This window comes from Polypterus senegalus, chromosome 15 (genome assembly GCF_016835505.1).
Source record: "Polypterus senegalus isolate Bchr_013 chromosome 15, ASM1683550v1, whole genome shotgun sequence".
NCBI lineage: Eukaryota > Metazoa > Chordata > Cladistia > Polypteriformes > Polypteridae > Polypterus > Polypterus senegalus.
The window spans coordinates 6,311,642-6,326,930 of NC_053168.1; the positions used below are offsets into that span (position 1 = coordinate 6,311,642).

General features: G+C 43.7%; 1 protein-coding gene across 1 annotated transcript in view; it reads right to left on the minus strand.

Annotated features, from left to right (window-relative positions):
- ulk4 (unc-51 like kinase 4) overlaps positions 1 to 15,289 on the minus strand; it is a 459,640-nt gene that overhangs the window by 163,823 nt on the left and 280,528 nt on the right. The window contains exon 30 of the mRNA XM_039736934.1: positions 12,699 to 12,791. Within this exon, the coding sequence (XP_039592868.1) occupies positions 12,699 to 12,791 (93 nt within the window). The remainder of the gene's footprint in view (positions 1 to 12,698; positions 12,792 to 15,289) is intronic.

Sequence of the window (15,289 nt, forward strand, 5' to 3'; positions counted from 1 at the left end):
GCCTAAGATGAACAGCTGTGATCTGTGAACCCTCAGACAGCAGGCAATGGCTGATAGCACCACGCGGGTGAGGCCTGATCACTTTGGCAATGCTTTGTCAAGCTGCTTTACAATATAGAGTTAACATTCCCAAGTGTAAAAAAAAAAAAAAGAAGCCTCACGTTAACCCCGTCCAGAAGTGGCGTCAACTTCTCTGGGCTCCGAGGCACCTGGGATGGACCATCACACAGGGCAAACCAACGTGTGTTGTGCTCAATAGTTCATGTCTTTTATGGAAGAAATGTACGCCATGTGCTCCAGACCAAAGATGACCATGTCCACCCAGACTGTTTTCAGCAACAAGTCCAAATGCTGGGGTCTATCATGGGCTGGGGTTGTGTCAGAGCCCCTTGGCACTTCTGTGACGGCAGCATTCATGCAGAAAAGTACATTGAGATTTCAGAGCAACAGATGCTGCCTTCCTTTCCAGGGACGTCCAGACATTTTTCAACAAGACAATGCAAAACCGCATTCTGCACACGTTACAGAGGCTGGGCTGAGGAAGACGAGGGTCCGGGTATTGGACTGGCTCGCCTGCAGTCCTCACCTGTCCTCAGTAGAGAAGAATGTATGGAGAATTTGGAAATAAAAAAAAACGTGACAATGATGACCCCATACTGTCACCCACCTTAAGACGTGTGCAGGAAGAATGGGACAAAAATGACACCTGAAACGCTTCATCGCTTGGTGTCCTCGGTGCCAAAGCATCTGCTAAGTGTTAAGCGAGGAGGAATGGCAGCATCACAAAGTGCCGAATGCTCTACCGGCCTAAACTATTTTTGGGATGTGTTGCAGGCCTGAAATGCAGGAGTGGATGAATATTAACAAATGACATGAAGCCGACCAGACAAAAGATGAAATATCTTGGGTTCAGACTGTGTGCGATGATATAAAAGTCAAAGTATGTACTTAAGAATCACTGCATTTTTTTTTACATTTGCATTTTCCATACCAGGATCAAATGGTGGTAAAAGGAAGACTGCAAGGTTGAGTTTAGGGAGGAGGTGAGACTGGCACTGGGTGGCAGTGAAGAGTTACCAGACAGCTGGGAAACCACAGCAGATGTAGTAAGGGTGACAGCAAGAAGGGTGCTTGGCACGACATCTGGAAAGAGGAAGGAGGAAACCTGGTGGTGGAATGGGGTACAGGAGAGTATACAGAGGAAGAGGATGGCAAAGAAGAAGTGGGACAGTCAGAGAGATGCAGAAAGTAGACAAGAGTACAAGGAGATAAGGCGTAAGGTGAAGAGAGAGGTGGCGAAGGCTAAAGAAAAGGCGTATGATGAGTTGTATGAGAGGCTGGACAATAAGGAGGGAGAAAAGGACCGGTGGGCTACAGAGAGGGACTGAGCTGGGAAAGATGAGCAGCAGGTTAGGGTGATAAAGGATAAAGATGGAAACGTACTCACAAGAGAGGAGTGTGTGTTGAGCAGACGGAAAGAGTATTTTGAGAGGCTGATGAATGAAGAGAACGAGAGAGAGAGAAGCAGTTGGATGATGTGGAGATAGTGAATCAGGAAGTACAACGGATTAGCAAGGAGGAAGTAAGGACAGCGATGAAGAGGATGAAAAATGGAAAGGCCGTTGGTCCAGATGACATACCTGTGGAAACATGGAGGTGTTTAGGTGAGATGGCAGTGGAGTTTCTAACCAGATTGTTTAATGGAATCTTGGAAAGTGAGAGGATGCCTGAGGAGTGGAGAAGAAGTGTACTGGTGAGCCGATATTTAAGACTACCGAGGAATAAAATTGATGAGCCACAGCATGAAGTTAGGGGAAAGAGTAGTGGAAACTCAGATAAGAAGTGAGGTGATGATTAGTGAGCAGCAGTGTGGTTTCATGCCAAGAAAGAGCACCACAGATGCAATGTTTGCTCTGAGGATGTTGATGGAGAAGTTTAGAGAAGGCCAGAAGGAGTTGCATTGCGTCTATGTGGACCTGGAGAAAGAAAATGACAGGGGGCCTCGAGAGGAGATGTGGTATTGTATGAGGAAGTCGGGGAGTGGCAGAGAAGTATATGAGTGGTACAGGATATGTACGAGGGAAGTGTGACAGTGGTGAGGTCTGCGGTAGGAGTGACGGAGGTGAGATTACATCAGGGATCGGCTCTGAGCTCTTTCTTGTTTGTAATGGTGATGGACAGACTGACAGACGAGATTATACAGGAGTCCCCGATGACTCAAACATCATGATCTGTAGCGATTGTATGATTGTAGGGAGCAGGTTGAGGAGACCCTGGAGAGGTGGAGATCTGCTCTAGAGAGGAGAGGAATGAAGGTCAGTAGGAACACCAAGACAGAATACATGTGTGTGAATGAGAGGGAGGTCAGAGGAATGGTGAGGATGAGGGAGTAGAGTTGGTGAAGGTGGAGGAGTTTAAATACTTGGGATCAACAGTACAGAGTAATGGGGAGTGTGGAAGAGATGTGAAAAAGAGAGTGCAGGCAGGGTGGAGAAGAGTGTCAGGAGTGATTTGTGACAGACGGGTATCAGCAAGAGTGAAAGGGAAGGTCTACAGGATGGTAGTGAGACCAGCTGTGTTATATGGGCTGGAGAGCTGGCAGGGTTAAAGATGTTAAGATGTGCATTGGGCGTGACGAGGATGGACAGGATTAGAAATGAGGACATTAGAGGGTCAGCTCAGGTGGGATGGTTGGGAGACAAAGACAGAGAGGCGAGATGGCGTTGGTTTGGACATGTGCAGAGGAGAGATGCTGGGGATATTGGTAGAAGGATGCTAAGGATGGAGTTGCCAGGGAAGAGCAAAAGAGGAAGGCAAGATGCAGAGGACAAACATATGGAAGAAGATGATCCGCTGTGGCAACCCCTGACGGGAGCAGCCGAAAGAAGAGGATTTTCCATACCATCCCAGTTTTTTTCTGATTTGGGGTTTTAAGTAACTGTTTATTGTTGGCAGCCAAACCTTAGGCACGATGAGCCACCCGTATTATTTCTGAATTAAAAATGAGCTTTATAAAAATAATCATTTGTATCATCTCACTTCAAGCCATTTGGACGAACCATAAAGGTAAACTAAAAGTAAATTCTTCAAGTGTATAAAGATAAAAGAATATTTTTAGAACCCGGGGGGTGGTGGGATTTATGCATTTGTATTTCCTTTGGCTAAACTGTTTGATGGTGTAAGGCTGACACCGATTTTGCTCTCCTCTGTAATTATGGCGCCTATCACTTGTTGACAGCTCATCACAGAGTACAGACAGCTCCGCGGGCTTCCCCTTTCATACTTCTCTAAAAAAAATTGTGCATGAATTTGAAAAAAAAAAGTGTTAATACACAATCAATGCCCACTGTAGGATAAGAACGGGCATCCCGTCCAGGGAAGAGCATGGTTTATTACCCAGATGGGGAGTCGGACCAGAAAGATGGATGGATTGGGGTGAGTAAATAACTGTGCCCGGCTGGTATAAAATAAGGGATGGACCAGCAGAAGCTGGGAGTCGGGAGAAAGTTCAACCCTCAATATGTCAGGTGGCAGTGGTTCTCACATGGCAACCCAGTCGGGACACCCGCAGGGGTGCTTGGGATACGGAGTCCAGAATAGAGGGTGCTGTTAAAGGGGGACCTCCTTACTTTCATTACGAGGCAGAAGTGCTTCCCCAGGAGATGTGGTGTGGGCTTGGAAGCATTCGTGGGTCTGGCGTAAAAGGAAGCCTGCTGCCACACATAGACAAGTCAGAGTCAGGAGGCAGTGGGCAAAACTCAACTGAAGGATGGAAGTTGTCACTTTATTGTATCTATTTATTATATAACTAGCTGTGTAAGCCCACGGTCCGAGAAACTATTGAAATCGTCAGAAAAAAAAAATTGAAATGTAGAGATGTCAGGTAATTGAAAGGAACTACTCTGGGCATCTCTCTCCTAGGAGGATTTCTTTTGACGACGTGCTTGCCTCGCTTGTGCATTAGCGGCTGGAGGAAAAGGAAAAGGGATACCGTTTTGCCGATGCACTTGCATTGAATCTTTATTAGCAGCTAATCGTCTCGCCTGTGTTTTTAGTGGCTACGCAAGCTTTCTGTTTCCTCGGAGGTGGTGCCCTTACCCCGAATCCACCTCTCACTTTCAGGCCCGACAGACAGACACACTTCCACGCATAGACGTTTATATAGAAGATTGTGGCACATTGATGGAAGGAGGTCTGCAAAGGTGTAGACTAGAATGAATATCCTTTATTTCATTCTATTAATGTGTGGTGTACTGCTGGGTCCATGGTTTGGGGCTCTCTGGCGCCCCCCCTTGTAGCTACATCACATTTTAATTAAATGTTTTTTCAATAGACAGTGTCACACATGCGTCTCTGAGGGTCATCCTTCTGCCTGTGGCAAGGTCGGCCATTTCCACCCCAGGGCGAGAGAGGATGCTGTTGCTAACACGATCTTCTTTCCCTCTATCAAGTCAGACAGGCAGCCCCAGGATGACACTTTGTGCCCACCTTCCACGCTGACATGGACCTGCTCCTTCAAGTAGAAGAACTACACAAACAGGACACAACCCCCCCAAGGATGGTGACTCATTCAGGGACTGAACAGGAAAGGAGACGGAACTCCTGATAACACAGCTTAATTCTGTGGGTGACTGAATCGGCCATTTGGGCTACCGTTGTGATCGCTGGAGTATTTTATTTGTCTCATTTTTTTGTTTTGGCAACACCATCGATTAATTTTGGAACCCAGCTGGCACCCCAACTACACTGTCTGTCCACCGGTCACAATACACGGTGTGCCTTCAGGAAGTCTTCAGCCGCCTTCACTTTTCACGTTTTGTTCTGCGGCAGCTATCATATATATATCATTTAAATTCTTTACGTATTTTCCCCTTGTCAAGCAACACTCAACACCCCCAGCATGAGAAAGAGAAAGCAGGGTTTCACAAATTTTTGCACATTCATCAAACAAAGTCTTTAGATCCTTTCTTATGACACTTGAACTTTGGCTCAGGTGCAAACTATTCTGTTGTTCATCGCTGAGATGTTTCACCACCTGGTCTGAGAAGAGTCCTGCTGCAGTCAGGACAGTTTTAGGCCTCGGACACATTCAGCGGCTCGTAAGAGGACGCCCCGTCAGCTGCATCTCTTTTGACTCCACCCACTTTTCACGCCCCCACCCCACGTGTTAGCGGTACACTTTTGTGCTAAATGTACTGTTATAGTAATGGTGGCAAACTAAACGCATGTGAAAAAAAATATTTACCTCTCTCTCTATATATATATATCTATACTAATAAAAGGCAAAGCCCTCACTGATTGACTCATCAATAATTCTCCAACTTCCCGTGTAGGTAGAAGGCTGAAATTTGGCAGGCTCATTCCTTACAGCTTACTTACAAAAGTTAAGCAGGTTTCATTTCGAAATTCTACACATAACGGTCAATAACAGTCGACAACGTCCGCCATGTTGAACTTTCTTATTTATGGCCCCATCTTCACGAAATTTGGTAGGTGGCTTCCCTGCGCTAACCGAAACCGATGTACGTACTTATTTTGGTGGTATGACGCCACTGTCGGCCGCCATATTGAACTTTCCAACGTCACTAATTCTCCAACTTCCCGTGTAGATAGAAGGCTGAAATTTGGAAGGCTCATTCCTTACAGCTTACTTACAAAAGTCGGGCAGGTTTCATTTCGAAATTCTACGCGTAACGGTCATAACGGTTGACAACGTTTGCCATGTTGAACTTTGTTATTTATGGCCCCATCTTCACGAAATTTGGTAGGTGGCTTCCCTGCGCTAACCGAAACCGATGTACGTACTTATTTTGGTGGTATGACGCCACTGTCGGCCGCCATATTGAACTTTCCACTTTTCTTTGTTACTTATGGGCCCATCTTCAAGAAATTTGGTACGCGGGTTCCCAACGCTAACTGAATCCTACTTACATAAATATATACGTCCATAGCCTGCAGCTCAGTCAACGTGTGAGGCGGTGTTTAAACTTTTGACTAAAGGTTGTTATTTCATGTCTAGAGGTCTAATAATGTTAACAGTGTGGGAGAGTTTATAAGGGCTTAAAATATATGAAAATAACCATACAAACATATGGTTTCTACTTCGCGGATTTTCATCTATCGCGGGGGGTTCTGGAATGCAACCCCCGCGATCGAGGAGGGATTACTGTATAGTGTTTCTTAAACGAATGGGTCGCACTGAGTTGTGAATTACAACAGTACTGAATGAGATCGGGTTGCTAACGGTCAGCGGAACATCTTTTGTTGGATATCGGCGTGCAAGAAGTGGAAATCCAGTTGACTTCATCAGCGATTCTCCAAGGTGGGCACCAATTAGAGGTGATTCTCCCCTAAAAACTACGGGTGACAATCGGTGACAGTTCTGCAAGGGGGATGGATGTCGGTCTGCAGTGATTGTGGGTCAGGAAGACACGCAAAAGGCCTAAAAAGAAAGTTTATCAGATCATAAAATGAACATTCAATATGTTCCTGGGGACAAATAAAGTTCTATCTAATCTAATCTAACCCTCTTACTGTTGGTGTGACCTTCATGAACTGTACTTGTACTCGGGGCCTTGGAACCCCTGCAGATTTTTTTTTTTCCTCCGCACTTTGGAGTTTTTTTGTATTTTGTTTTTTCTGTCCTCCTGGCTATTGGACCTTAGTTTATTCTTTGTTGTTTAGTATTGCCTAATCTTACTTTTGTTTTATATATTTTTATTCTAAACTTGTCTTTCTTCACCTTGTAAAGCACTTTGAGCTACATCATTTGTATGGAAATGTGCTCTAGAAATAAATGGCGTAAATGTGAACAACAGTCTGAGCTGACCATTCTGAAGTCCACTCGATTAAAACAAATTAAATAAACCTCTATTTGTTTATGGGTGACAATTATTTCGTCCCTAATTCTTTACATAAAATATACTACTCAAAAAAAAATTAAAGGAACACATCAGATCTCAATGGGGAAAAAAACTCCTGCTGGCTGTCTTTACTGCTATGGACTGATATGGTGATGTGTATGGAACGAAAGGATGGAAATGAAAATGATGAACCTACAGAGAGAGGACAAAATTCAAAGACACCCCGAAAATCAAAAGGAAAAAATGAGGCGGCAGGCAGGCGAGTCCATTTGGCCAAAATGTCATTGCAGCAACTCCAAAATTGTACTCAGTTGTTTGTATCGGCGACAACATCCTAATGAGATAACGGATGGTGTCCTGGGGGGGGATTTCCTCCCAGATCTGGACCAGGGCATCAATGACCTCCTGGACAGGCTGAGGCGTCGGATGGACCCAAACATAATGTCCCACCCAGAGGTGTTCTATTGGATTGAGGTCAGGTGAGTGAGGCGGGGTTGGGGATGGCAATCAATGGGATCAATTCCTTCATCCTCTCGCCACATGAGGCCCACCCGGCATTGTCGTGGACCAGGAGGAACCAGCATATGGTCTGACAATGGGTCCAAGGATTTCATCCTGATACCTAATGGCGGTCAAGGTGCTGTAGTCTAGCCTGTAGAGGTCTGTATGTCCCTCCATGGATATGACTCCCCAGATATACCATCACTGACCCACCACCAAACTGCTCATGCTGAACGATGTTACAGGCAGGATAATATTCTCCATGGCTTCTCCAGACCCTTTCACGTCTGTCACATGTGCTCAAGGTGAACCTGCTCTCATCTGTGAAAAGCACAGGGCGCTAGCCAGTGGTGGACCTGCCAATTCTGCTATTCTTTGGCAAATGCCAATTGAGCTCCACGGTGGCCACTAGAGGACATTGTCGAGCCCTCAGGCCACCCTCATGAAGTCTTTTCTGATTGTTTGGTCAGCGACATTCACACCAGTGGCCTGTCTGCCTGCTGGAGGTCATTTTATGGGTTCTGCCAGTGCTCATCCTGTTCCTCCTTGCCCAAAGGAGCAGATATCAGTGGGTCCTGCTGATGGGTTAAGGACCTTCGATGGCCCAGTCCAGCTCTCTTGGAGTAACTGCCTGTCTGTCTCCTGGGATCTCCACCATGCCCTTGAGACTGTGCTGGGAGACGCAGCAAAACTGGCAATGGGAGGCACGTATTGATGTGCCATCGTGTAGAAGCTGGACTACCTGTGCCAGCTCTGTAGGGTCCAGGTATGGCCTCATGCTACCAGTAGGGACACTGACCGCAGCCAAACACAAAACGAGTGACAAAACAGATGAGGAGAGAAAAATGTAAATGGCCTCCCCTCCACCTGTTAAACCATTCATTGCCACTTTGGGGGTCGTCTCATTGTTGCCACTCTAGTTCACCAAAGCAGATGAAAATGATGAACAAGCCCCCCGCTACTTAACTGAGCAGATCAACAGCCCACAAGTGTCATTGACTTGATGCTACACTCTCATTACAAAGGGGTCCTTCCATTTTTTTGAGCAGTTTATATCGATTGCCACAATCCCCTGTTTTCCTTTACATATTAAGGTCAGTCGAACCCACTTAGTCCTGAATGGGGTCACGGGGGGTCTACAGCAGCCTATCCCAGCTAGCATATTAAAGCTCACATTCCAAATCCTCCACAATGGCAGCTCTTCATCAGCTCCTCTGCTTATTCACCTGGTAAAGTTCCATGAAGGCTCAGAATTAGACGTTTTAAAAGACATTTCTGGTTTCTCCAGATGAGATGTCATAGCAAATCAATCAGCATAACATAAAGACTTAGAAAGTGATACTTCATGTCAGTTCATTTATAATGGATTGGTTTAAATGTAAATAATTCATACTGTAATCTGCAATATTTATCATTTTTTGCTTTTTATAGTTCGGGTCATTGCCTGTTGGCACGGATTTGAAATAAATAGGACACACCTTCATGGAGCTTCTCCCTGTTCGTACGCTCAGAAATCTGTCTCAGGTTTTGAAATCAATTAAAACTTCCGCTCAAGTTGACAGCATTAGCGGGTCGAGGAAAAGAGAAGGAAGTGCCCTCTCAAATCAAGTGTGTGTTTGTGAAAGCTGGCCGGACTGCGGAGGTTTATCTAGAGCAGCGGCTCCCAGGTTCAGTCCTGGAGGGCTCCTATGGGTTTTTATTTCAGCCAGTTTCACCACGGATGCTAATTCTGACCTTTATTTGATCAGATTGATTCATAAGCGGCTCTTTATCAATACTCTTCTTCTGTCAGTGAGGCACTATAAAGGCGTATTGCTGTTGGTATAAAGGAGCCCCCCGTAGCGTTTCATGACACACTTCTGCTGAATAATTAATTGGCTGAAAGTCCTCAGTGTTGGTGTGTCACAGAGAGGATGTGCTGCATTGTTCATAGTGGCACTCAGTTTTGTCTTCATTCTCTCTTTCTCTACCACCTCCAGGCGGTCTAGAGTGCATCTCAAAACTGAGCCTGCCCTTTTAAATCAGCTTGTTGATTCGGTGGGCCGCTCGTCAAGTGATGTCACCAGCCCAACACACCACAGCGTATAAAATCGCACTGACCATCAGAAGAGTTGTACAAGATGTGAAGGATGTCACTGCCCACATTAAAGGAAGGCTGTGTATCTTGACGAAGACGAGTCTGCTCTGCCCTTTCTTCTGTAGTTCTGGGACCAGTCCAACCTGCCATTGAGGTGGACCTCCAATTACCTGCATCAGAGGCCCACCTCCACATCCACTCATTAAATAGTAGCTGGACACAGAGGCTCTTTGGTGCGGTGAAAGTCAATAAGCATTTCAGTACTCGTGTGTTAAAATTAGGAAATCCATTCCCGGACGGGTTTATCCATTCCCAGGAATTCGGGAATCCTGCATGTCATTCCCGGGAATCCCGGGGATGACACAGTGCACGGACATCTCACATGTGAATGGTTTTAGAACAACCAATACTTATTTTAAATAAAAATACTGCAATATGTTGACACCAATAAAAGACTAACCTTATCTACAGGCAGTTCATGCTGTCATATAAGAACATGTATCTAGTTAGTTGCGTTAATAAGAGCGTAGAAAGCACAACGTGTCCAGTGTGCGGTCGTCCAGGCGAGAGCGCGCCTTCGTGCAGAGTACGCCAGCCGCTGAGAAATCACACTCTGCCTCCACTGAAGTAGGCGGCACAGTCATCAGATACTCAAACACTTGCTCGAAACAACGCCCGCGCTTACCGTTGCTCTCAAACTCCGCCATTTCAGCTTTTACTGATGCATCCAGTTTCTTGCCATCATTCTGTGAAAAAAAATTAGGTGCTGGAAGTCTAAATTTACATATTATGTGTTTGTATTTAATATAAAGGAGGATAACTAATAAATAAATTAGAAAAGTATCTACATGAAAATAACATTTTAGGAATATAAATAACAAGCTGGTTAGGTTTGCAGATGATACCAAGATAGGTGGATTAGCAGATAATTTGGAATCCGTTATATCATCACAGAAGGACTTGGGCAGATTTGTGGACGATGAAATTTAATGTCAGTAAATGTAAAGAATTACATGTAGAGTAAAGTAAAAATGTGAGGTTTGAATACACGGGGTTGTCTGATAATCAAGAGTACGCCTTATGAGAAGGATTTAGGAGTCATAGTGGACTCTAAGCTATCGACTTCCAGACAAGCCATTGAGGAGGCTAACAGACTGTCAGGTTATATAGCGCCTTGATATGTGGAGTTCAAGTTACAGGAGGTTCTGCTCAGTCTTTATAACACACTGGTGAGGCCTCATCTGGAGTCCTGGGTGCAGTTTTGGTCTCCAGGCTACAAAAAAGACACAACAGCACAAGAAAAGGTCCAGAGAAGAGCGACTAAGCTGCAGGGCTACAGGGGATGAAATTTAATGTCAGTAAATGTAAAGTATTAAACGTAGGAAGTCAAAATGTGAGGTTTGAATACACAACAGGAGGTCTGAGAAATTATGAGGAAATATTCAAAGAGCTGAACCTTCTCAGTTTAAGGCAAAGGAGATGAAGAGGAGACCTGATGTGTGGAGTACAAGACCCATTTAGGATTTATAACATACTGGGGTGAGGCCTCATCTTGAGTCCAGTGTGTAGTTTTGGTCTCCAGGCTACAAAAAGAACAAAGCAGCGCTAGAAAAGGTCCAGAGAAGAGCAACGAGGCTGATTCAGGGCTACAGGGGGTGAGTTATGAGGAAAGATTAAAAGATCTGAGCCTAACACTTGCATCAGGTTTAGGTCTTGTTAGGTTTTAATTCACAATTGGAGGTCTGAAAATTGAGTATTCACCTTATGAGAAGGATTTAGGAGTTGTAGTGGACTTGTCACTATCAACTGTCAGACAGTGTTCAGAAGTCATTAAGAAGGCTAACAGAATGTCAGGTCATATAGCGCCTTGATGTGTGGAGTACAAGTCACAGGAGGTTCTGCTCAAGCTTTATAACACACTGGCGAGGCCTCATCTGGAGTCCTGGGTCCAGTTTTGGTCTCAATGCTACAAAAAGGACATAACAGCACAAGAAAAGGTCCAGAGAAGAGCAACTAGGCTGATTCAGGGCTACAGGGGATGAGTTATGAGAAAAGATTAAAAGATCTGAGCCTTTAGAGTTTAAGCAAAAGAAGATTAAAAGGAGACCTGACTGAAGTGTTTAACATTATGAAGAGAATTAGTCCAGTGGATCGAGATGGTGACTTCAAAATGAGTTCATGAAGAACACGGGAACACAGTTGGAAACTTGTGAAAGGGAAATTTTGCAATAAAATCAGGAAGTTATTCTTTACACAAAGAATGATAGAAACTTGGAATAAGTGACCAAGTAGTGTGGTAGACAGGAGGTCTTTAGGGACTTTCAAAACTCAACGTGATGTTTTTTTGGAAGAAATATGTGGATAGGACTGGTGAGCTTTGTTGGGCTGAATGGCCTGTTCTCGACCAGAGTGTCCTAATGTTCAGTAATTACCCGACGATCCAGGGGTTGGTGTCTTAATTATTAATTATTTTGAGTTTATTATGAGTTTTTTCGTTTTTTCTGTCCCCCCGGCCATTGAACCTTACTCTTATTCGATGTTAATTAATGTTGACTTATTTTGTTTTCTTATTGTGTCTTTTATTTTTTTATTCTTTATTATGTAAAGCACTTTGAGCTACTGTTTGTATGAAAATGTGCTATATAAATAAATGTTGTTGGTGTTTTAATGTGTCCTCTCTTCCACCCTCTGCAGAACCAAAGACTGACGGCCATTTCACCTTTAGGGATCTGCACTGGCAATTGGAAGGTTGACGGTTCGAATCCCGTAAATGCCAAAAAGGGACTCTGCTCTGTTGGGCTCTTAAGCGAAGCCCTTAACCTGCAATCGCTGAGCGCTTTGAGTAGTGAGAAAAGTGCTATTTAAATGCAAAGAATTATTATTTATTGACGTCACTCCTGGACCCGCCCCCTTCCTGCCTGGAATCCATATGACCAGAAGTGCAGCCATTTTGAGTTCAGTTTAATTCTGAGCTCGTGCCAGAAGGGACGTTATCTGCAAATTGTTGCAGGTCTTCATTACTTTTTTTATTTCAGTTATACGGGGCCACGAGGGTTGTGCCCCGACACTTTCACGTTGTTTTGTCTCCACTTTACACGGCACTTGAGCTAATTGGCTTTCAGAATTATGAAAAATGTAGTGAGAGGATAAGATGAAATTGAGGCACTTCATTCTGTAGTCATCTGTATAAGGGGTCGCTCAGACATGCACCACATCTGCAACGGCGTGAATAAACCAAAGGTCCTTGTGAGCCTTACCTGATGATCGGCGTGCTGCCTTCAGTCAAAGCTACAAGCAGCTTTAACGCATACACTGGAACTGGATCCTGATCGAGGAGTAGAGAGCTGTACCTGTGTGCGAAAAAGATGGACAAACATTAAACCTCCACACAGCTTACCTTTACAGTTGTCATTATTTGATAAAAAAAAAACATTTGTTTTAACTACAGTCTTTTTAAAAAAGGGCAGCACGGTGGCGCAGTGGGTAGTGCTGCTGCCTCACAGTTAGGAGACCCTTAAGGGTTCACTTCCTGGGTCCTCCCTGCGTGGAGTTTGCATGTTCTCCCTGTGTCTGCGTGGGTTTCCTCCCACAGTCCAAAGACATACAGGTTAGATAGATAGATAGATAGATAGATAGATAGATAGATAGATAGATAGATGAGGTACTATATAATAGATAGATAGATAGATGAGGTACTATATGATAGATAGATAGATAGATAGATAGATAGATAGATAGATAGATAGATAGATAGATAGATAAGGTGCTATATAATAGATAGATAGATAGATAGATAGATAGATAGATAGATAGATAAGGTACTATATGATAGATAGATAGATAGATAGATAGATAGATAGATAGATAGATAGATAGATAAGGTACTATATGATAGATAGATAGATAGATAGATAGATAGGAAAGGCACTATATTAGATAGATAGATAGATAGATAGATAGATAGATAGATAGGAAAGGTGCTATATAATAGATAGATAGATAGATAGACAGACAGATAGATAGATAGATAGGAAAGGCACTATATGATAGATAGATAGATAGATAGATAGACAGATAGATAGATAGATAGGAAAGGTACTATATGATAGATAGATAGATAGATAGATAGATAGATAGATAGATAGATAGATAGATAGATAGATAGATACTTTATTAATCCCAAGGGGAAATTCACATTAGGTTCATTGGCCATCATAAATTGTCCCTAGTGTGTGCTTGGTGTGTGTGTGTGTGCTCCCTGTGGTGGGTTGGCACCCTGCCTGGGGTTTGTTTCCTGCCTTGCGTCCTGTGTTGGCTGGGATTGGCCCCAGCAGACCCCCGTGGCCCTGTAGTTAGGATATATAGCAGGTTGGAAAATGACTGACTCACTTTTTAAAAATGAGAGCGCCACACCTATTTAATGGAAACGGCAATATTCTCAAACATGTTGATTTCAGTTCAAAGTGGGCCAAAATTTAAAAGCAAAACAAAAAAATTAATAGCCTTTGTATTGCTAGTCACCCTTCGTTTTCTGAAGCTGCTCACCTAAAGTGATGCATCATGGGGTGCCGAAGTCTTTCCCTGTATCACCGTTCACTTACTGGTGCCAGCTAACTCCCACAGATGGCACCAGACTAACCAGAAGCCCCCTGAGAAGCAGTGCAGCCCCCCCCTCCGCACAGGACTCCTGCATGGCAGGCCACCCAGTAAAGTGCGACTGGCAGAATGAGCCATGACTGACATACCAGGCCTGGATTAGCAGGCAGAACAGAAGCCGTGGCAAACAAGTGAGAATGAAATGCAAACCCCATTTCCAGAATTTATGATCCTAATCCAAGAGGTGCATCAAAACACAATCACATGTCATAAGTATCTATCATCTATCTATCTATCTATCTATCTATCTATCTATCTAAATCCGGCGCATGCATTAACAGCAACGTCCAAAAATGAGAAAAAAGGTCAGAGCCGGACAAAAAAAACTTAAACACACTAGAAAGGAATTCCAAGGGCACTAAAGTAGGGGCTTCTGAAAAGGCAAACGAGCACAATGTTAGAGTGTAGAAATGCAATTCAGTGGCGCCCAAGTTTAGTTCTGGGCCAGCAGTGGACTTAAGGGGACCCTGGGCTTAAATCATTGTTCAGGCCCCACTTGGCAATTCTGAGGAAACCAGAGAAAAACTAGATGGTAATGGCAAAGCGTAGAAGACACCAAGATTTGAACAACCACTACACAATATCATCGATTGAATCTCGGAAGGAAGCGCACAGTCATATAAGCGCACGGGAAATAACCGCACATGGAAGAATACGCATACGGTAAAGTGTGCATGCGGAAAAAAGCACACGGTGGTGACATATTACAAATATAAAATGTACACCACATATACTGCTAGACGTTTTTTATTACAATAAAAAATAAATGATTAACACCCCCTAATTAACAGCATTATTGTAAATGAAAACGCAGATATTTAAATCCCTTGTAACTGAGAATTTGCTTGTCTTTCTGACTGGTCGAAAACTCCATCTCACTTATTCAAAAAAAAAAAAAAATGTCAACTTGCCTTGCTTGAAAGTTAGGGAAGATTAAAGGAAACTCTCACAAATTAAAACATACAAGCTTATAAATATGTTTAGTGAACAATTAAACAATTTCGTTTATTGTGATGTATAATATAAAATTTTTTTCTTCTTTGCATATACGCCTTTGCCGTTTTGCACATTTTTTAATGTGCGCATTTATCCATGTGCGGGTTTTCCTGATTGCGGTTTTTCCCGTGTGCGCTTTTTTCTGTGCGGATATTTCCTGTGCACTTCTTTCCGGCTACCTCATCGATTATAGCTT